The 21,327-nt window shown below is 54.0% G+C and overlaps 3 protein-coding genes across 8 annotated transcripts in view; all 3 read left to right on the top strand.

Annotated features, from left to right (window-relative positions):
- LOC121107492 (collagen alpha-1(I) chain-like) overlaps positions 1-1,797 on the top strand; it is a 13,294-nt gene extending 11,497 nt beyond the window's left edge. For all 4 annotated transcript variants that reach the window (XM_040651943.2, XM_040651941.2, XM_040651945.2 and 1 more), the window contains one exon: positions 95-1,797. In XM_040651943.2, the coding sequence (XP_040507877.1) occupies positions 95-149 (55 nt within the window). In that variant the 3' untranslated portion in view covers positions 150-1,797. The remainder of the gene's footprint in view (positions 1-94) is intronic.
- LOC121107490 lies at positions 962-11,562 on the top strand. Of its 2 annotated transcripts, XM_040651938.2 has the most exons (10): positions 962-3,057; positions 4,753-4,869; positions 6,344-6,421; positions 6,756-6,815; positions 7,532-7,600; positions 7,741-7,812; positions 7,894-7,995; positions 8,697-8,801; positions 9,527-9,674; positions 9,860-11,562. In XM_040651938.2, exons 2-10 carry the CDS (start codon positions 4,842-4,844, stop codon positions 9,912-9,914), a joined length of 717 nt encoding a protein of 238 aa, XP_040507872.1. In that variant the 5' UTR covers positions 962-3,057; positions 4,753-4,841; the 3' UTR covers positions 9,915-11,562. The 2 variants fall into 2 exon arrangements, with proteins under 2 accessions (XP_040507872.1, XP_040507871.1); XM_040651937.2 differs by lacking the exons at positions 962-3,057; positions 4,753-4,869 and adding an exon at positions 5,217-5,651.
- Positions 10,727-21,327, top strand: LOC121107491 (collagen alpha-1(I) chain-like). 2 transcript variants are annotated; one of them, XM_040651940.2, is made up of 10 exons: positions 10,727-12,822; positions 14,517-14,633; positions 16,108-16,185; positions 16,520-16,579; positions 17,296-17,364; positions 17,505-17,576; positions 17,658-17,759; positions 18,461-18,565; positions 19,291-19,438; positions 19,624-21,327. In XM_040651940.2, exons 2-10 carry the CDS (start codon positions 14,606-14,608, stop codon positions 19,676-19,678), a joined length of 717 nt encoding a protein of 238 aa, XP_040507874.1. In that variant the 5' UTR covers positions 10,727-12,822; positions 14,517-14,605; the 3' UTR covers positions 19,679-21,327. The 2 variants fall into 2 exon arrangements, with proteins under 2 accessions (XP_040507874.1, XP_040507873.1); XM_040651939.1 differs by lacking the exons at positions 10,727-12,822; positions 14,517-14,633 and adding an exon at positions 15,191-15,415.

Genomic DNA, 21,327 nt, shown 5'->3' with positions numbered 1-21,327 from the left:
GGCAGTACACGGCCAGGACTTACGTTGCCAAGTCTTTCAAGTTTCCCCTTATTTCCTGTCAGTGAGTAGTGCTTTCTGAAACTCATTCTCACAGAGTGTGCAAGAGAGAAGAGAGAGCAGCAGAGCAGGCTCATCCTGATACCAACTAGGAGAGAGTTCCAACTGGAGACGAGGGCAGAACGGAGCTGGGAGAGGCAGCCGAAGAGACTCTTGCCCCATCAAAGAAGAATCTCAGCCATCGTCCCAGTGCATTCCATTCTGCCATCCAAGAGGCCAAAGGTCTTCAAAGTCATCTGGAAGACTTGGAGCTTGAACTCAAAGCCGTGAAAGAGGTCCACGGGAACAGTCCTGAGTGCTGCTTTCTGTCAGGGGACGGCCCTGAAAGTGAGAGCGGAGAACCAGCAGCAGAGCTTTTGTCCTTCACCCTGCATTCTCTGGGACAAGCATCAGCAACATTTCAAAGATTCTTAGCTCGGCACAGCTACAATCCTGTTGAGGGTCCTAATGAGGAGCCAGAAAGCGAGCTTCCTCTGACCGCTGGACAACACCTTAACGTCTTTGGAGCTGTGGATGAGAATGTCTGGTTTCAGGGAGAGCTGACAGATGGCACAAGAGGACTGGTCCCATCCAGTTTGGTTGCGGAGGTTTCAGATGATGAACTGGATACAACGATGCCTCCGGAGCTCTGTGCTCTCCTGCTGGATACTTGATGAATAAGTGGATGCAGAGATTCCATCATGCAGCAACATCCTGTCAAAATTCCTGCGTTACTCCATCTGCAGGACTACCCCCCGCTCCACTTGATGTTCAGGTGGAGTGTGTGCAGGACGTGGATGAGCTTCTTTGGGAACACTCTGAGGTGACTGACAGTGTAACTGCATAGTCTTGTGGTATATTAAACAAACAAACAAACAAACACCACCCACAATAAAACAACCAACCAACCAACCCAAAAAGCGCTGCTCTTTTTCTTGGATACACTGAGGTGATCCTTTTTCTAGCTGAGACTTTGCAATGAGTCTTGAAGCAGATTTGAGCCGGTAGAAGTTGGCAGTGTCTGCATTCCGTTCTCCTGATTTCCTTGCTGGTCAGAGTTAAGGTGCCATGCATCCATTCCCCAGCCCTAGCTGTCTCCTGAATCATGAGAACAGCCTTTCCATATTGTGGAAAGAACTGGAGTGGATTCACGCTGAAGGACAAGATGCTTGCAGACACGTAAGCTCAAGAGGAGAATGCAGAGTCCACGGAAACTCACTGCCAAACAACGATGAGAAAGTAGAATAGGCTCCTGTTGTTGAAGATGGGACGGTGAAACAGATGTCTCAGCTCAACACAACGCCAGTAGGAGCTGGTTCGGGCTACCCCCCCTTAAAAGGTCGGAAGTTCACAGCGAGGTAGACTACGAGCCTTCATCCACTGACCGCCAGAGACCCCCACCACATTTTTAGGACGCGTGCTCAAGAGGGTGGGACAATACGTTAATAGTTTCTCAGAATTCCAGCCCATTTTTGTGGAACGTAATGAATATGTGGATGTTATGTCTGTAAGCATGTAACCAGTGCTTTTCTCTGTGTGCGAGTTAGGAGGAGATATCCTCCCCCGCACCCGGCGCCGTAATGAGCGTACCTGCTTTGTAACCTTACGTGGGTTCCAGAGTTTGATTCCACACGTCACTCCCTTCACTATTAAGAGGACAAAGAACTTCTGGCACAGAAGGATGCCCACCTGCAAGGCTCAAATTGCACGCTGCTTCCTCCCTCTCTGCTCAGTAAAACTCTGTGTTGGGCTCATTTGGAAGGAAGGTTTGGTGTTCTGACTTCCTGGACAGTTGTTACCTAAAGCCTGGAGTGCCTGTGTCAACTGTGGCGGTGCAACTGCCACACCTTCTCTCCCCCTTCTCTCAGGCCTCTCGGTGCACCACTTCTCCTGAGACAAAAGGCGGAGGACCGGTACGTGGAGGTACTCCTCCTCTTCCCTTGCCCCTGCTTGCCTCTGGGTAGCAAGGGGCAATGAATTGGAACATTAGGGGATGCCCTAGTTGTATCTGACTCCTGCTTTGCGCCCCACTGCCCAGGAACAATCCTGGGGTCAGTCGTCGTCTGACAGCCTGGGACGCGTGAACACGAATCACGGCTCAGGTGGGGTAGCGTGGAATCCGTGAGTCCAGCAAGTTCTGGGGTTTGCACAACTGGTAGAAAGAACCAGAAGATTTTGCCATGCGAGGGGGCTGGTATGGAAAAGTAGCCGTCAGATCTCCATCGTCTCAGACCCTATAACTAGAGATTCAAAGCGAGTGTTAATCAATATCTGAAGGGAAGTGGGAGGAAAATGGATGAGGCCAGGCTCTTCTCGGTGGTGCGTAGCGGAGGACAATGAGCAGTGGCCTAGAACTTGAGCACAGGAAGTTCCATGCAAACATGTGGAAGACCTTCTTTACGGTAAGGGTGGGGGAGCCCTGGGACGGGTTGCCCAGAGAGGTGGTGGAGGTTATGACCAGCATCTCCTCTGGGTTGGGATGCCTCTCAGGTACTGCCAAATCCTCGAGGCCCTCTACCAATGATAGTGTACCAAGGATAGTCTACTGTGCTGTGATCTTCAGGGACATTTTCAACACAAGCCATCCTATTGTTCTGTGATCTTCAAGGACACCTCCAACGTACAAAAATCCAGTGGTTCTGTGATCTTCAGGGAGCCATGCAACACAAACCATTCCAGCGTTGTGTGATTTTAGAAGCTGGACGTGAGCCAGCAGTGTGTGCTGGCAGCCCGGAAGGCCAAGTGTGTTCTGGGCTGCGTTAAGAAAGAGGTGGCCAGCAGGGAGAGGGAGGTGGTTGTCCCCCTCTACTCAGCTCTTGTGAGGCCCCATCTGGAGTACTGCACCCAGGCCTGGGGCCCTGTATGAGACCTGTTGAACTGCAACTCCACCTGTGTGACCGGAAGGGGTGGAGCCAGGCTTCACCTCTCCTAAACCCCATTTAAGGGCTGACTGCCACGGAGGAAGGATCGCTCTCTGAAGATCACTCCTCTTGGAGCCCTTTTGGCGAGCCTAGGACACGGGTAAGCTTCCTGTTCATCTCTGATTATTCCTTTTCAAAGGCGATAGTTTCTTATATCCGTATCCTTATTTGCTCTACAGGCTCCCAGTAGAGGAAGGGTGTGGAGCTGTTGGAGCGGGTCCAGAGGAGGGCCACTAAGATGATCAGAGGGCAGGAGCACCTCTCCTATGAGGAAAGGTTGAGGGAACTGGGCTTGTTTAGCTTGGCGAAGAGAAGGCTCCAGGGGGACCTCATTGTGGCCTTCCAGTACTTGAAGGGAGCGTATAAACTGGAAGGGGAACGACTGTTTTTGAGGGTGGATAGTGGTAGGACAAGGAGGGATGGTCTTAAACTGAGACAGGGGTGGTTTAGGTTAGATATTAGGAGGAAGTTTTTCACCCAGAGGGTGGTGACGCACTGGAACAGGTTGCCCAAGGAGGTTGTGGATGTCCCGTCGCTGGAGGCATTCAAGGCCAGGCTGGAAGTGGCTCTGGGCAGCCTGCTCTGGTGGTTGGCGATCCTCTGGTGGTTGGCACATAGCCGGGGGGTTGAAACTCGATGGTCATTGTGGTCCTTTTCAACCCAGGCCATTCTATGATTCTGTGAGATTTTCCAGGACCCTTCCAATGCAGGCATGACTGGGAAGAGGCAGGGCTGCTGCAGCCCCAGCCCCACCTGACATGCGAGAAAAGGTATCAGCAGTTGTAGGTTTATTTTTTTTGGAAAAAAAAAAAAAAGAAAAAAAAGTATACACATTTTAATAGTGCTATATTTAGGGTAGACTTGCGCTTTTATTCGTAGTAAAGAACTTAAGAAGTGAAGTCCCATTTTAGAATCTTTCTTATTGAAAACTAAGTCTGATTCTTCTTGTTATTTTTGCTTCCATTTGGCCCGCTGAATGCCAGAGGGTCAGTCAGCACCGAGACTGCCTGGGAAGCTTCTCTGTAGGGACGGGTGTCCCTGGAGCAGCGGGCCCAGGCCCAGTCTGTGCTGCTGCGTTCCTGCTGTGCCCCTCTCCTGGTCTCCCGCTGCCCTGCGTGACCATGGCTGTGCAGCTGATCCTGATTGTCCCCTCTGTACGGCGTGTGTGCGTGCCACTATGGGGTAGGGGCATGTTTGACCTGCCCCATTCTCCACCCCCTTCTTCCCCACATCTGCCTCACTCTCATCTGCCTGCTGCTGGCTTTGTTCCGGGCGCTGCAGTGCTCTGTGCCCAAAACTTACCACCAGGAGCTGTTCTACCGGCTGTGCCCACACCTCGCTGGCATATGTGTCTGAGAAACCCCTGCACGTGGCCAGCGAGGACCTGCTGCCCTTTTGAAATAAGCACTAAGCAGGGCTTATTGTCACCAGGTAGCCAGACAAGATGAGTGAGAAAATGTATGCTGTCTTTTGACACAAATACATAAGCCCCATGTGGTGCCTGGTTCAGCAGTTCAGCTTGCCTTCACGCACTTTGCCTGGTCATAGGGAAAGTGGCAGGCTCTGATTCAATGGCAGTGTTGTATGGACACTGTATTGGATGTATATAGGCAATGTATTTGGATGCTCTGCTTCCAAAAGTGCAACAGCTTCTGGAGACCCAGGTGGGACCCCATAGGTGACGGTCCTCTCGGCACCAAGCGTCCAGTTGCCAGCAGCAGTGAGTTCACTTTGGGGGACTTTGGTGATGGGAGGTGCCAACCAGCAAGCCTTCAATTTCCGCTACTAAATGCAGGCTTGGAAGCAAGCTACGTGTGGGAAATATACTTGGTGCAGGAAAGGGGATGTCCTTAGCCAAGGTGCTGGAAAACTGAAGGAAAACAGATGAAACTGCAGATCTATCAACAAAAACGTAAGCACGTGACACTTGACTTGGCAGGTCTGTGAGAAGGTCAGCTTCCCCGTGTTTGTATTTCAGCCATCATCCTCCATACTGGAGAGGCTTTATCCGCTTGGCTTGCTTAATTGCAGCACGTTTGACACGCATGGATAACCTGTGCAATAGCGTCCTTGATCCAGACCCCATTTCCATATTGCATCTCTTCCCCAATGGCCTGAGGTGTCATGGGTGCACCGAGCTGGAAATAATTCCCTCCTGGGGCTGTTGAAGCCCTAGAAATGTTTGCCAAGTGAAGCTGTGGATGCTCCATCCCTGGAGGTGTTCACGGCCAGGCTGGGTGGGGCTCTGGGCAGCATGACCCCGTGGGTGGCATCCCTGCCCACGGCAGTGGGGTTGGGGTTCTAAGCTCTTTGCTGTCCCTTCCACCCCAAGCCGCTCTATGATTCTGCGTTTCTATGACGTAAGCACGGGCCCCACGCAGCCCTGGTGCAGCACATCACAAGAGCAGCAGCCCGCGGGGAGCCACCACCCGGAATCTCGGAGCCGTGAGGTCACAATGCCCCGTCCAATGGCTGTGCGGTGCTGTGCCGTGAGCTCACAAGGCCTGGCTGCGACGCTGTCCTGTGCCGCAGGCTTTGCTCTGTGCGACGCTCACTGTGGCTGCAGCGGTGGTGTTGGAAGCATGGTGCGAGTGTGGGGAGCCATGGCCCCTGCCCGCTTTGTCCTCTTCCTCCTACTGATGGCCATGTGTTTCCGGGAGACCTGTGCTGCTCCGTGGCGAGCACCGGGAGCAGGTGGGTGGGCAGAGATGGGACACGGACTGAGCAGCAGTGGGGGCAAGAAGTCAGGCTGTGTCCCCACGGCCCTGTGCCACACTTCCCTGGGGCTGGCCTTCCATGGGGGGTGGTGTTGGGCAGGGGGCGATGGGCAGCACCGCAGGAGCCGGGCAAGAGCCCGTGGCAGCGCTGCTCCTCAGGGCTGGCTCCAGCCATGCCGGGCCATGGCTCTGCTGCTTGCTGGCTGGAGCACAGCCTTCGTCGTGGGAGATGTCCTGGGGAGAGCTTGGCAGATGTGTGCTGGGAGAAGCGTGAGCATTTCTGCTCCAGGCTCATGGTACTCCCCATAGATGAATCCCAGTTTCCAACACAGAGCCCCGGCCCACAGCCCAGAGGAAGAGACAGGCGTGCTTTCCTCCAGTGCTTCAGTGTGACCTTCCTGTGCATTGGAGGCCTCCCAGTAAGAAAGCCCCCAGGAGCTGCATCTTCTTCCATGCGGTCTGTGAGGGATGTGGCACATGGCCTGGAGAGAGTATTGTGTACGCTGCCAGGTGCCAGCCTACAGGTCATCCTGGCCACTCTGCAACTTTGGGAATCGTGACCTGAGTCCTTCTCCCATCCCGTTCCACGGCCCAGCAACATCCAGTTACTGAGGGAGAAGGAGATCACACCATCCAATGGGACCTTCTTTCATGTGTTCTTGATTCTAGGAGATGAACTTGGTGCTCCCTTTCCGGATGATCGTTTGGATCCGGATTTTGTGCCTGTGCCTCTGGGACAACCCAGAGGTAAGTTGTGAGTGTCTGTTTCCTTGGAGGCAGAAACATTCATGCTCCCATAGTTTACTTGCGTGCAATTTTGCTTAAGACCCTCTCAAGGTCTTCCAAGCCTGTTTGTGCCTTGAAGGGCTTGCACAGATGAGCCATGAGTATTTCTTTACTCGGAGAGCTGCCACATTTCAGTGGGAAGGTTACCGCTGCCCCTCTTCAGCTGAGAGAGCCCAGACCTTCGTATTTGGGCCGTGGCATTCCCTGGCCCACCTTTCCCCACTCAGGGAAAAGGAGGCCCCCACATGTGCTGGAAGCTCTCCTCACCTGTGTCTGATTACACTTGTGCCTGCAGGCCCTGCTGGTGAATCAGCAGAACAGAATCCTGCCTCTGAGCCTGAAGGGGATGCTGGAGGTAAGTAGCCGGGCTTCATGTCCTCGATATTTGTTCCTTTGTGGCTGGGCTAGTTCAGCAAGGGTTGCGCTTTTCACCGGCCAGCGGGTTCTTCTCCCCGAGAAGCATGGATGGTCGTTGTTTCTTGGGTGCTCTGTGCTGTCAGCGTTGCGTTGGCTTTGTCTCTGTATCTGCGAGGTCTCCCAGTAAGAAAATTCCAGGGGGCCGAATGTTCTTCCATGAGGTCCCTGAGAATTGTCTCCCACGGCCTGGAGAAAGTATTTGGAAAGCTGTGGAATACCAGCCAGCAGGTCACCTGGCCTCTCTGCAGCTTTGGAACTTTCCCCCCATGTCATTACCTGAGCCCCTTCCATCACCGCAGCTCAGTAAGGGAGAGAGAGATGGGCACGTGCAATGGGAACGTTTCTCCGCTGTCCTTGATTACAGCTGTGTCTCCAGGCAGCGGCTCACCAAAGCCTAGGTTTAATCCAGTCCATGCAGTTGAGTTTAGAGCTGGGGTGAGCTCCAGGCGGGCGCTCCTCTGGGCAGTTCCACACGGGGTTAGTTCTGTATGATGGTGGTGCCCCTGCAGGCACCCAGGAACTGTTTCCGAGGTGCTCCTGTGTGGAAGGGAGAGAATGGTGTCGTGAAGGAATGCCCAGCTTTAATTGCATCCTGTGTCATTCTGACTGGAAGGATGTTTAATGGGAGTTGCTCTGTCCTGCGTTTGTTTGCAGATGTGACTGGAGGAGGTGATCCAGGTTCCGCTCTGAGCTCTGGGACTGAAACTCCGGCAGATCGCATGGGTATGTCCTGGCTTTGTAATTCCTTGGAGAGCTTTCACTGCCCATTTCAGTGCCATTTCATGGCACGATCCCCCGTATGCTCTGCTATTCAGTGATGCTGTAGCGTATGACTGAAACTTTTCGTGGGTCTTTGGTTGCAGGAGTGCCCCCAGGGAGGGCTTTGCCCGGTCATGTGTTTCCTCCTGCGCTGGAGCCCAGCTGGAATCCCAGCGGTGAGTAGTTTGTCTCACTGACTCACTGCTGGTCTTCAAAACCTCATGCAGGTGATATTTAACTTCATGCATTCTGTTAAGGTCCGGAAAAAGGAAAGGATGAACCCAAAAGAGGAGAATACTCCCAGGGCTCATCCCGTCTCCTCAAGGAACTGGTGAAGGAAATGGAGAAGGCAGCGCGTGGTGGGTATACTTGAGTCTGTTCACTGTGAGACCTGGGGAGCTGAGGTCTGATGTACGTGTGTGGACAAGCTGTAGCCTGCACAGCAGGAAGGGATCGCTCAGAGCCGTGCTGCGGTGGTGTTCCATGTAGCGCCTTGCAGGCACTGTCAAGCACCAGAGATGGTCTGCTGCCACTTCTGCATCCAGCCAAGGCCCGGGGGCAGCTGCTCCCCCAGCACGACCATTACTTGTCAGAGGTGCTTTGGCAGCCAGATGGCAGCAACTGGCGAGTGCTGTGCTTCTGCTCATACAAAGCCCTCTGTGCAGCTAGAGCGAGTTCAAGGCAGGAGGAGCATCCCGAGCAGGGATGCCTTTGCTAATGCTGGAAACAAGGTGGGATGCTGATTGTGAAGGCGCTTCTGTCTGAGCTTGAATTTCAGCCTGCAGATGCCTGGCCTGTGATGGGTGGAACGTGATGGTTGGTGACGCTCACAGCACAGGGTGTGAGGGCCTTGCATAGGAGCTGATTCCTCGAGAGGCGTGAGAGGGTTGGCACCCTCCAATTCCTGGGAGGGCCCAAATGCCCTTGGGCAACGGAGGGGGTCGCAGTGGATCTGTGGGGCTGGGACCAGCAGGCTTTGCCTGAGCGCGGGACTGGAGTAGCTCAGTTCCCGATGAGAGCACATCACATCCAATCCTACTGCCCTGCTTTCTTTCTAAAGGAACTGACCAACAAAGTGAGCAGGATGCACTGCAGGAAGGCAGCCATCCCACACTGCCAGTCTCGGGCAAAGGAACGCAGGCAGCGCCAACAACTGTCATGCCAGGTAATTTCTGTCCCGTGGTCATCCAGTGTCACTCACCAGAGCCACTGTGTGCCTGCAGGCTCTTGCTGCCTGCTCTTGCACGCCAGGTCAGCAGCCGAACCTGAGCGTGTGAGCACAGGGCACGTGTAAAAGAAGCCAGGGATGGCTCTCTGAACACGGCTGACCTCAGTGGAGTGTGGAGAGTTGTTCCAGCAGTGTGCCGGAGAAGGTACGTGCAGGCCTCTGTGACGCTGCTCAGCTCCCACCACTCCCAGTTCCCAGAGAGTGGTGAGTTTTGCCCTTTTGGAGCAAAGCCACCCGAGGGCGATGAGCGGGGTCCTGTGTGGGAGGAGCCTGCAGGAGTGTTTCTCCCCTGGGCTGGCTCCGGCTGTGCCCTGTGCTGGCTGGAGCCCGACCTTCAGCCGGGGGGGGGTGTCCTGCGGGAGAGCGCGGGACGCGTGCGCTGGGGAAAGTGCGAGGGATTCTGCTCTGCAGTGCTTCCCACAGACAAAGCCCAGACCCCAGGGCACAGCCCCAGCCCTCGGCCCAGAGGAAGACACGGGCAGTGCCTGTGCGGCCTCTCCCTACCCAACGAGAGGTGGAAGCAGTCCTTCTTGTCCTCTGGTGCCTGGGCGCCAGAGGCAGAGGCACCCACTGATGAAAATCTCCTGGGTCCATGAAGCACACTGAGAGGTTATCTGTAGCGCAGGTGAAGGTAACGTGGGACGTTGTCTCGTTTCTCCCAGGGATGAATGCCGGGACGAGCACAAAGGCTGCTGTTGGCAGATCTGCGCGAAGGCGCCACATTGCAGCGATGGTACTGTTCTCAGCTGTGCTGCTGTCTGCGCTGGTGCTGGCCTGTGGTGCTGTGATATGGATGTGCCAAAAATACGTGTGAGTTGGCTTTTCCCCAGAACACTTCATTGCTGCATTTGGCAACGAAGCATTTGTGGTGCCAGGATCCTGGGCGGCCAGATCAGTTGCTGGCAGTACACGGCCAGGACTTACGTTGCCAAGTCTTTCAAGTTTCCCCTTATTTCCTGTCAGTGAGTAGTGCTTTCTGAAACTCATTCTCACAGAGTGTGCAAGAGAGAAGAGAGAGCAGCAGAGCAGGCTCATCCTGATACCAACTAGGAGAGAGTTCCAACTGGAGACGAGGGCAGAACGGAGCTGGGAGAGGCAGCCGAAGAGACTCTTGCCCCATCAAAGAAGAATCTCAGCCATCGTCCCAGTGCATTCCATTCTGCCATCCAAGAGGCCAAAGGTCTTCAAAGTCATCTGGAAGACTTGGAGCTTGAACTCAAAGCCGTGAAAGAGGTCCACGGGAACAGTCCTGAGTGCTGCTTTCTGTCAGGGGACGGCCCTGAAAGTGAGAGCGGAGAACCAGCAGCAGAGCTTTTGTCCTTCACCCTGCATTCTCTGGGACAAGCATCAGCAACATTTCAAAGATTCTTAGCTCGGCACAGCTACAATCCTGTTGAGGGTCCTAATGAGGAGCCAGAAAGCGAGCTTCCTCTGACCGCTGGACAACACCTTAACGTCTTTGGAGCTGTGGATGAGAATGTCTGGTTTCAGGGAGAGCTGACAGATGGCACAAGAGGACTGGTCCCATCCAGTTTGGTTGCGGAGGTTTCAGATGATGAACTGGATACAACGATGCCTCCGGAGCTCTGTGCTCTCCTGCTGGATACTTGATGAATAAGTGGATGCAGAGATTCCATCATGCAGCAACATCCTGTCAAAATTCCTGCGTTACTCCATCTGCAGGACTACCCCCTGCTCCACTTGATGTTCAGGTGGAGTGTGTGCAGGACGTGGATGAGCTCCTTTGGGAACACTCTGAGGTGACTGACAGTGTAACTGCATAGTCTTGTGGTATATTAAACAAACAAACAAACAAACACCACCCACAATAAAACAACCAACCAACCAACCCAAAAAGCGCTGCTCTTTTTCTTGGATACACTGAGGTGATCCTTTTTCTAGCTGAGACTTTGCAATGAGTCTTGAAGCAGATTTGAGCCGGTAGAAGTTGGCAGTGTCTGCATTCCGTTCTCCTGATTTCCTTGCTGGTCAGAGTTAAGGTGCCATGCATCCATTCCCCAGCCCTAGCTGTCTCCTGAATCATGAGAACAGCCTTTCCATATTGTGGAAAGAACTGGAGTGGATTCACGCTGAAGGACAAGATGCTTGCAGACACGTAAGCTCAAGAGGAGAATGCAGAGTCCACGGAAACTCACTGCCAAACAACGATGAGAAAGTAGAATAGGCTCCTGTTGTTGAAGATGGGACGGTGAAACAGATGTCTCAGCTCAACACAACGCCAGTAGGAGCTGGTTCGGGCTACCCCCCCTTAAAAGGTCGGAAGTTCACAGCGAGGTAGACTACGAGCCTTCATCCACTGACCGCCAGAGACCCCCACCACATTTTTAGGACGCGTGCTCAAGAGGGTGGGACAATACGTTAATAGTTTCTCAGAATTCCAGCCCATTTTTGTGGAACGTAATGAATATGTGGATGTTATGTCTGTAAGCATGTAACCAGTGCTTTTCTCTGTGTGCGAGTTAGGAGGAGATATCCTCCCCCGCACCCGGCGCCGTAATGAGCGTACCTGCTTTGTAACCTTACGTGGGTTCCAGAGTTTGATTCCACACGTCACTCCCTTCACTATTAAGAGGACAAAGAACTTCTGGCACAGAAGGATGCCCACCTGCAAGGCTCAAATTGCACGCTGCTTCCTCCCTCTCTGCTCAGTAAAACTCTGTGTTGGGCTCATTTGGAAGGAAGGTTTGGTGTTCTGACTTCCTGGACAGTTGTTACCTAAAGCCTGGAGTGCCTGTGTCAACTGTGGCGGTGCAACTGCCACACCTTCTCTCCCCCTTCTCTCAGGCCTCTCGGTGCACCACTTCTCCTGAGACAAAAGGCGGAGGACCGGTACGTGGAGGTACTCCTCCTCTTCCCTTGCCCCTGCTTGCCTCTGGGTAGCAAGGGGCAATGAATTGGAACATTAGGGGATGCCCTAGTTGTATCTGACTCCTGCTTTGCGCCCCACTGCCCAGGAACAATCCTGGGGTCAGTCGTCGTCTGACAGCCTGGGACGCGTGAACACGAATCACGGCTCAGGTGGGGTAGCGTGGAATCCGTGAGTCCAGCAAGTTCTGGGGTTTGCACAACTGGTAGAAAGAACCAGAAGATTTTGCCATGCGAGGGGGCTGGTATGGAAAAGTAGCCGTCAGATCTCCATCGTCTCAGACCCTATAACTAGAGATTCAAAGCGAGTGTTAATCAATATCTGAAGGGAAGTGGGAGGAAAATGGATGAGGCCAGGCTCTTCTCGGTGGTGCGTAGCGGAGGACAATGAGCAGTGGCCTAGAACTTGAGCACAGGAAGTTCCATGCAAACATGTGGAAGACCTTCTTTACGGTAAGGGTGGGGGAGCCCTGGGACGGGTTGCCCAGAGAGGTGGTGGAGGTTATGACCAGCATCTCCTCTGGGTTGGGATGCCTCTCAGGTACTGCCAAATCCTCGAGGCCCTCTACCAATGATAGTGTACCAAGGATAGTCTACTGTGCTGTGATCTTCAGGGACATTTTCAACACAAGCCATCCTATTGTTCTGTGATCTTCAAGGACACCTCCAACGTACAAAAATCCAGTGGTTCTGTGATCTTCAGGGAGCCATGCAACACAAACCATTCCAGCGTTGTGTGATTTTAGAAGCTGGACGTGAGCCAGCAGTGTGTGCTGGCAGCCCGGAAGGCCAAGTGTGTTCTGGGCTGCGTTAAGAAAGAGGTGGCCAGCAGGGAGAGGGAGGTGGTTGTCCCCCTCTACTCAGCTCTTGTGAGGCCCCATCTGGAGTACTGCACCCAGGCCTGGGGCCCTGTATGAGACCTGTTGAACTGCAACTCCACCTGTGTGACCGGAAGGGGTGGAGCCAGGCTTCACCTCTCCTAAACCCCATTTAAGGGCTGACTGCCACGGAGGAAGGATCGCTCTCTGAAGATCACTCCTCTTGGAGCCCTTTTGGCGAGCCTAGGACACGGGTAAGCTTCCTGTTCATCTCTGATTATTCCTTTTCAAAGGCGATAGTTTCTTATATCCGTATCCTTATTTGCTCTACAGGCTCCCAGTAGAGGAAGGGTGTGGAGCTGTTGGAGCGGGTCCAGAGGAGGGCCACTAAGATGATCAGAGGGCAGGAGCACCTCTCCTATGAGGAAAGGTTGAGGGAACTGGGCTTGTTTAGCTTGGCGAAGAGAAGGCTCCAGGGGGACCTCATTGTGGCCTTCCAGTACTTGAAGGGAGCGTATAAACTGGAAGGGGAACGACTGTTTTTGAGGGTGGATAGTGGTAGGACAAGGAGGGATGGTCTTAAACTGAGACAGGGGTGGTTTAGGTTAGATATTAGGAGGAAGTTTTTCACCCAGAGGGTGGTGACGCACTGGAACAGGTTGCCCAAGGAGGTTGTGGATGTCCCGTCGCTGGAGGCATTCAAGGCCAGGCTGGAAGTGGCTCTGGGCAGCCTGCTCTGGTGGTTGGCGATCCTCTGGTGGTTGGCACATAGCCGGGGGGTTGAAACTCGATGGTCATTGTGGTCCTTTTCAACCCAGGCCATTCTATGATTCTGTGAGATTTTCCAGGACCCTTCCAATGCAGGCATGACTGGGAAGAGGCAGGGCTGCTGCAGCCCCAGCCCCACCTGACATGCGAGAAAAGGTATCAGCAGTTGTAGGTTTATTTTTTTTGGAAAAAAAAAAAAAGAAAAAAAAGTATACACATTTTAATAGTGCTATATTTAGGGTAGACTTGCGCTTTTATTCGTAGTAAAGAACTTAAGAAGTGAAGTCCCATTTTAGAATCTTTCTTATTGAAAACTAAGTCTGATTCTTCTTGTTATTTTTGCTTCCATTTGGCCCGCTGAATGCCAGAGGGTCAGTCAGCACCGAGACTGCCTGGGAAGCTTCTCTGTAGGGACGGGTGTCCCTGGAGCAGCGGGCCCAGGCCCAGTCTGTGCTGCTGCGTTCCTGCTGTGCCCCTCTCCTGGTCTCCCGCTGCCCTGCGTGACCATGGCTGTGCAGCTGATCCTGATTGTCCCCTCTGTACGGCGTGTGTGCGTGCCACTATGGGGTAGGGGCATGTTTGACCTGCCCCATTCTCCACCCCCTTCTTCCCCACATCTGCCTCACTCTCATCTGCCTGCTGCTGGCTTTGTTCCGGGCGCTGCAGTGCTCTGTGCCCAAAACTTACCACCAGGAGCTGTTCTACCGGCTGTGCCCACACCTCGCTGGCATATGTGTCTGAGAAACCCCTGCACGTGGCCAGCGAGGACCTGCTGCCCTTTTGAAATAAGCACTAAGCAGGGCTTATTGTCACCAGGTAGCCAGACAAGATGAGTGAGAAAATGTATGCTGTCTTTTGACACAAATACATAAGCCCCATGTGGTGCCTGGTTCAGCAGTTCAGCTTGCCTTCACGCACTTTGCCTGGTCATAGGGAAAGTGGCAGGCTCTGATTCAATGGCAGTGTTGTATGGACACTGTATTGGATGTATATAGGCAATGTATTTGGATGCTCTGCTTCCAAAAGTGCAACAGCTTCTGGAGACCCAGGTGGGACCCCATAGGTGACGGTCCTCTCGGCACCAAGCGTCCAGTTGCCAGCAGCAGTGAGTTCACTTTGGGGGACTTTGGTGATGGGAGGTGCCAACCAGCAAGCCTTCAATTTCCGCTACTAAATGCAGGCTTGGAAGCAAGCTACGTGTGGGAAATATACTTGGTGCAGGAAAGGGGATGTCCTTAGCCAAGGTGCTGGAAAACTGAAGGAAAACAGATGAAACTGCAGATCTATCAACAAAAACGTAAGCACGTGACACTTGACTTGGCAGGTCTGTGAGAAGGTCAGCTTCCCCGTGTTTGTATTTCAGCCATCATCCTCCATACTGGAGAGGCTTTATCCGCTTGGCTTGCTTAATTGCAGCACGTTTGACACGCATGGATAACCTGTGCAATAGCGTCCTTGATCCAGACCCCATTTTCATATTGCATCTCTTCCCCAATGGCCTGAGGTGTCATGGGTGCACCGAGCTGGAAATAATTCCCTCCTGGGGCTGTTGAAGCCCTAGAAATGTTTGCCAAGTGAAGCTGTGGATGCTCCATCCCTGGAGGTGTTCACGGCCAGGCTGGGTGGGGCTCTGGGCAGCATGACCCCGTGGGTGGCATCCCTGCCCACGGCAGTGGGGTTGGGGTTCTAAGCTCTTTGCTGTCCCTTCCACCCCAAGCCGCTCTATGATTCTGCGTTTCTATGACGTAAGCACGGGCCCCACGCAGCCCTGGTGCAGCACATCACAAGAGCAGCAGCCCGCGGGGAGCCGCCACCCGGAATCTTGGAGCCGTGAGGTCACAATGCCCCGTCCAATGGCTGTGCGGTGCTGTGCCGTGAGCTCACAAGGCCTGGCTGCGACGCTGTCCTGTGCCGCAGGCTTTGCTCTGTGCGACGCTCACTGTGGCTGCAGCGGTGGTGTTGGAAGCATGGTGCGAGTGTGGGGAGCCATGGCCCCTGCCCGCTTTGTCCTCTTCCTCCTACTGATGGCCATGTGTTTCCGGGAGACCTGTGCTGCTCCGTGGCGAGCACCGGGAGCAGGTGGGTGGGCAGAGATGGGACACGGACTGAGCAGCAGTGGGGGCAAGAAGTCAGGCTGTGTCCCCACGGCCCTGTGCCACACTTCCCTGGGGCTGGCCTTCCATGGGGGGTGGTGTTGGGCAGGGGGCGATGGGCAGCACCGCAGGAGCCGGGCAAGAGCCCGTGGCAGCGCTGCTCCTCAGGGCTGGCTCCAGCCATGCCGGGCCATGGCTCTGCTGCTTGCTGGCTGGAGCACAGCCTTCGTCGTGGGAGATGTCCTGGGGAGAGCTTGGCAGATGTGTGCTGGGAGAAGCGTGAGCATTTCTGCTCTAGGCTCATGGTACTCCCCGTAGATGAATCCCAGTTTCCAACACAGAGCCCCGGCCCACAGCCCAGAGGAAGAGACAGGCGTGCTTTCCTCCAGTGCTTCAGTGTGACCTTCCTGTGCATTGGAGGCCTCCCAGTAAGAAAGCCCCCAGGAGCTGCATCTTCTTCCATGCGGTCCGTGAGGGATGTGGCACATGGCCTGGAGAGAGTATTGTGTACGCTGCCAGGTGCCAGCCTACAGGTCATCCTGGCCACTCTGCAACTTTGGGAATCGTGGCCTGAGTCCTTCTCCCATCCCGTTCCACGGCCCAGCAACATCCAGTTACTGAGGGAGAAGGAGATCACACCATCCAATGGGACCTTCTTTCATGTGTTCTTGATTCTAGGAGATGAACTTGGTGCTCCCTTTCCGGATGATCGTTTGGATCCGGATTTTGTGCCTGTGCCTCTGGGACAACCCAGAGGTAAGTTGTGAGTGTCTGTTTCCTTGGAGGCAGAAACATTCATGCTCCCATAGTTTACTTGCGTGCAATTTTGCTTAAGACCCTCTCAAGGTCTTCCAAGCCTGTTTGTGCCTTGAAGGGCTTGCACAGATGAGCCATGAGTATTTCTTTACTCGGAGAGCTGCCACATTTCAGTGGGAAGGTTACCGCTGCCCCTCTTCAGCTGAGAGAGCCCAGACCTTCGTATTTGGGCCGTGGCATTCCCTGGCCCACCTTTCCCCACTCAGGGAAAAGGAGGCCCCCACGTGTGCTGGAAGCTCTCCTCACCTGTGTCTGATTACACTTGTGCCTGCAGGCCCTGCTGGTGAATCAGCAGAACAGAATCCTGCCTCTGAGCCTGAAGGGGATGCTGGAGGTAAGTAGCCGGGCTTCACGTCCTCGATATTTGTTCCTTTGTGGCTGGGCTAGTTCAGCAAGGGTTGCGCTTTTCACCGGCCAGCGGGTTCTTCTCCCCGAGAAGCATGGATGGTCGTTGTTTCTTGGGTGCTCCGTGCTGTCAGCGTTGCGTTGGCTTTGTCTCTGTATCTGCGAGGTCTCCCAGTAAGAAAATTCCAGGGGGCCGAATGTTCTTCCATGAGGTCCCTGAGAATTGTCTCCCACGGCCTGGAGAAAGTATTTGGAAAGCTGTGGAATACCAGCCAGCAGGTCACCTGGCCTCTCTGCAGCTTTGGAACTTTCCCCCCATGTCATTACCTGAGCCCCTTCCATCACCGCAGCTCAGTAAGGGAGAGAGAGATGGGCACGTGCAATGGGAACGTTTCTCCGCTGTCCTTGATTACAGCTGTGTCTCCAGGCAGCGGCTCACCAAAGCCTAGGTTTAATCCAGTCCATGCAGTTGAGTTTAGAGCTGGGGTGAGCTCCAGGCGGGCGCTCCTCTGGGTAGTTCCACACGGGGTTAGTTCTGTATGATGGTGGTGCCCCTGCAGGCACCCAGGAACTGTTTCCGAGGTGCTCCTGTGTGGAAGGGAGAGAATGGTGTCGTGAAGGAATGCCCAGCTTTAATTGCATCCTGTGTCATTCTGACTGGAAGGATGTTTAATGGGAGTTGCTCTGTCCTGCGATTGTTTGCAGATGTGACTGGAGGAGGTGATCCAGGTTCCGCTCTGAGCTCTGGGACTGAAACTCCGGCAGATCGCATGGGTATGTCCTGGCTTTGTAATTCCTTGGAGAGCTTTCACAGCCCATTTCAGTGCCATTTCATGGCACGATCCCCCGTATGCTCCGCTATTCAGTGATGCTGTAGCGTATGACTGAAACTTTTCGTGGGTCTTTGGTTGCAGGAGTGCCCCCAGGGAGGGCTTTGCCCGGTCATGTGTTTCCTCCTGCGCTGGAGCCCAGCTGGAATCCCAGCGGTGAGTAGTTTGTCTCACTGACTCACTGCTGGTCTTCAAAACCTCATGCACGTGATATTTAACTTCATGCATTCTGTTAAGGTCCGGAAAAAGGAAAGGATGAACCCAAAAGAGGAGAATACTCCCAGGGCTCATCCCGTCTCCTCAAGGAACTGGTGAAGGAAATGGAGAAGGCAGCGCGTGGTGGGTATACTTGAGTCTGTTCACTGTGAGACCTGGGGAGCTGAGGTCTGATGTACGTGTGTGGACAAGCTGTAGCCTGCACAGCAGGAAGGGATCGCTCAGAGCCGTGCTGCGGTGGTGTTCCATGTAGCGCCTTGCAGGCACTGTCAAGCACCAGAGATGGTCTGCTGCCACTTCTGCATCCAGCCAAGGCCCGGGGGCAGCTGCTCCCCCAGCACGACCATTACTTGTCAGAGGTGCTTTGGCAGCCAGATGGCAGCAACTGGCGAGTGCTGTGCTTCTGCTCATACAAAGCCCTCTGTGCAGCTAGAGCGAGTTCAAGGCAGGAGGAGCATCCCGAGCAGGGATGCCTTTGCTAATGCTGGAAACAAGGTGGGATGCTGATTCTGAAGGCACTTCTGTCTGAGCTTGAATTTCAGCCTGCAGATGCCTGGCCTGTGATGGGTGGAACGTGATGGTTGGTGACGCTCACAGCACAGGGTGTGAGGGCCTTGCATAGGAGCTGATTCCTCGAGAGGCGTGAGAGGGTTGGCACCCTCCAATTCCTGGGAGGGCCCAAATGCCCTTGGGCAACGGAGGGGGTCGCAGTGGATCTGTGGGGCTGGGACCAGCAGGCTTTGCCTGAGCGCGGGACTGGAGTAGCTCAGTTCCCGATGAGAGCACATCACATCCAATCCTACTGCCCTGCTTTCTTTCTAAAGGAACTGACCAACAAAGTGAGCAGGATGCACTGCAGGAAGGCAGCCATCCCACACTGCCAGTCTCGGGCAAAGGAACGCAGGCAGCGCCAGCAACTGTCATGCCAGGTAATTTCTGTCCCGTGGTCATCCAGTGTCACTCACCAGAGCCACTGTGTGCCTGCAGGCTCTTGCTGCCTGCTCTTGCACGCCAGGTCAGCAGCCGAACCTGAGCGTGTGAGCACAGGGCACGTGTAAAAGAAGCCAGGGATGGCTCTCTGAACACGGCTGACCTCAGTGGGGTGTGGAGAGTTGTTCCAGCAGTGTGCCGGAGAAGGTACGTGCAGGCCTCTGTGACGCTGCTCAGCTCCCACCACTCCCAGTTCCCAGAGAGTGGTGAGTTTTGCCCTTTTGGAGCAAAGCCACCCGAGGGCGATGAGCGGGGTCCTGTGTGGGAGGAGCCTGCAGGAGTGTTTCTCCCCTGGGCTGGCTCCGGCTGTGCCCTGTGCTGGCTGGAGCCCGACCTTCAGCCGGGGGGGGGTGTCCTGCGGGAGAGCGCGGGACGCGTGCGCTGGGGAAAGTGCGAGGGATTCTGCTCTGCAGTGCTTCCCACAGACAAAGCCCAGACCCCAGGGCACAGCCCCAGCCCTCGGCCCAGAGGAAGACACGGGCAGTGCCTGTGCGGCCTCTCCCTACCCAACGAGAGGTGGAAGCAGTCCTTCTTGTCCTCTGGTGCCTGGGCGCCAGAGGCAGAGGCACCCACTGATGAAAATCTCCTGGGTCCATGAAGCACACTGAGAGGTTATCTGTAGCGCAGGTGAAGGTAACGTGGGACGTTGTCTCGTTTCTCCCAGGGATGAATGCCGGGACGAGCACAAAGGCTGCTGTTGGCAGATCTGCGCGAAGGCGCCACATTGCAGCGATGGTACTGTTCTCAGCTGTGCTGCTGTCTGCGCTGGTGCTGGCCTGTGGTGCTGTGATATGGATGTGCCAAAAATACGTGTGAGTTGGCTTTTCCCCAGAACACTTCATTGCTGCATTTGGCAACGAAGCATTTGTGGTGCCAGGATCCTGGGCGGCCAGATCAGTTGCTGGCAGTACACGGCCAGGACTTACGTTGCCAAGTCTTTCAAGTTTCCCCTTATTTCCTGTCAGTGAGTAGTGCTTTCTGAAACTCATTCTCACAGAGTGTGCAAGAGAGAAGAGAGAGCAGCAGAGCAGGCTCATCCTGATACCAACTAGGAGAGAGTTCCAACTGGAGACGAGGGCAGAACGGAGCTGGGAGAGGCAGCCGAAGAGACTCTTGCCCCATCAAAGAAGAATCTCAGCCATCGTCCCAGTGCATTCCATTCTGCCATCCAAGAGGCCAAAGGTCTTCAAAGTCATCTGGAAGACTTGGAGCTTGAACTCAAAGCCGTGAAAGAGGTCCACGGGAACAGTCCTGAGTGCTGCTTTCTGTCAGGGGACGGCCCTGAAAGTGAGAGCGGAGAACCAGCAGCAGAGCTTTTGTCCTTCACCCTGCATTCTCTGGGACAAGCATCAGCAACATTTCAAAGATTCTTAGCTCGGCACAGCTACAATCCTGTTGAGGGTCCTAATGAGGAGCCAGAAAGCGAGCTTCCTCTGACCGCTGGACAACACCTTAACGTCTTTGGAGCTGTGGATGAGAATGGCTGGTTTCAGGGAGAGCTGACAGATGGCACAAGAGGACTGGTCCCATCCAGTTTGGTTGCGGAGGTTTCAGATGATGAACTGGATACAACGATGCCTCCGGAGCTCTGTGCTCTCCTGCTGGATACTTGATGAATAAGTGGATGCAGAGATTCCATCATGCAGCAACATCCTGTCAAAATTCCTGCGTTACTCCATCTGCAGGACTACCCCCTGCTCCACTTGATGTTCAGGTGGAGTGTGTGCAGGACGTGGATGAGCTCCTTTGGGAACACTCTGAGGTGACTGACAGTGTAACTGCATAGTCTTGTGGTATATTAAACAAACAAACAAACAAACACCACCCACAATAAAACAACCAACCAACCAACCCAAAAAGCGCTGCTCTTTTTCTTGGATACACTGAGGTGATCCTTTTTCTAGCTGAGACTTTGCAATGAGTCTTGAAGCAGATTTGAGCCGGTAGAAGTTGGCAGTGTCTGCATTCCGTTCTCCTGATTTCCTTGCTGGTCAGAGTTAAGGTGCCATGCATCCATTCCCCAGCCCTAGCTGTCTCCTGAATCATGAGAACAGCCTTTCCATATTGTGGAAAGAACTGGAGTGGATTCACGCTGAAGGACAAGATGCTTGCAGACACGTAAGCTCAAGGAAGAGAATGCAGAGTCCATGGAAACTCGCTGCCAAACAACGATGAGAAAGTAGAATAGGCTCCTGTTGTTGAAGATGGGACGGTGAAACAGATGTCTCAGCTCAACACAACGCCAGTAGGAGCTGGTTCGGGCTACCCCCCCTTAAAAGGTCGGAAGTTCACAGCGAGGTAGACTACGAGCCTTCATCCACTGACCGCCAGAGACCCCCACCACATTTTTAGGACGCGTGCTCAAGAGGGTGGGACAATACGTTAATAGTTTCTCAGAATTCCAGCCCATTTTTGTGGAACGTAATGAATATGTGGATGTTATGTCTGTAAGTATGTAACCAGTGCTTTTCTCTGTGTGCGAGTTAGGAGGAGATATCCCCCCCCGCACCCGGCGCCGTAATGAGCGTACCTGCTTTGTAACCTTACGTGGGTTCCAGAGTTTGATTCCACACGTCACTCCCTTCACTATTAAGAGGACAAAGAACTTCTGGCACAGAAGGATGCCCACCTGCAAGGCTCAAATTGCACGCTGCTTCCTCCCTCTCTGCTCAGTAAAACTCTGTGTTGGGCTCATTTGGAA

The sequence above is a fragment of the Gallus gallus genome, chromosome 23 (assembly GCF_016699485.2).
Source record: "Gallus gallus isolate bGalGal1 chromosome 23, bGalGal1.mat.broiler.GRCg7b, whole genome shotgun sequence".
Classification (NCBI taxonomy): domain Eukaryota; kingdom Metazoa; phylum Chordata; class Aves; order Galliformes; family Phasianidae; genus Gallus; species Gallus gallus.
The sequence above is the reverse complement of the archived record's forward strand: the minus strand, read 5'-3'. Positions and strand labels throughout refer to the sequence as shown.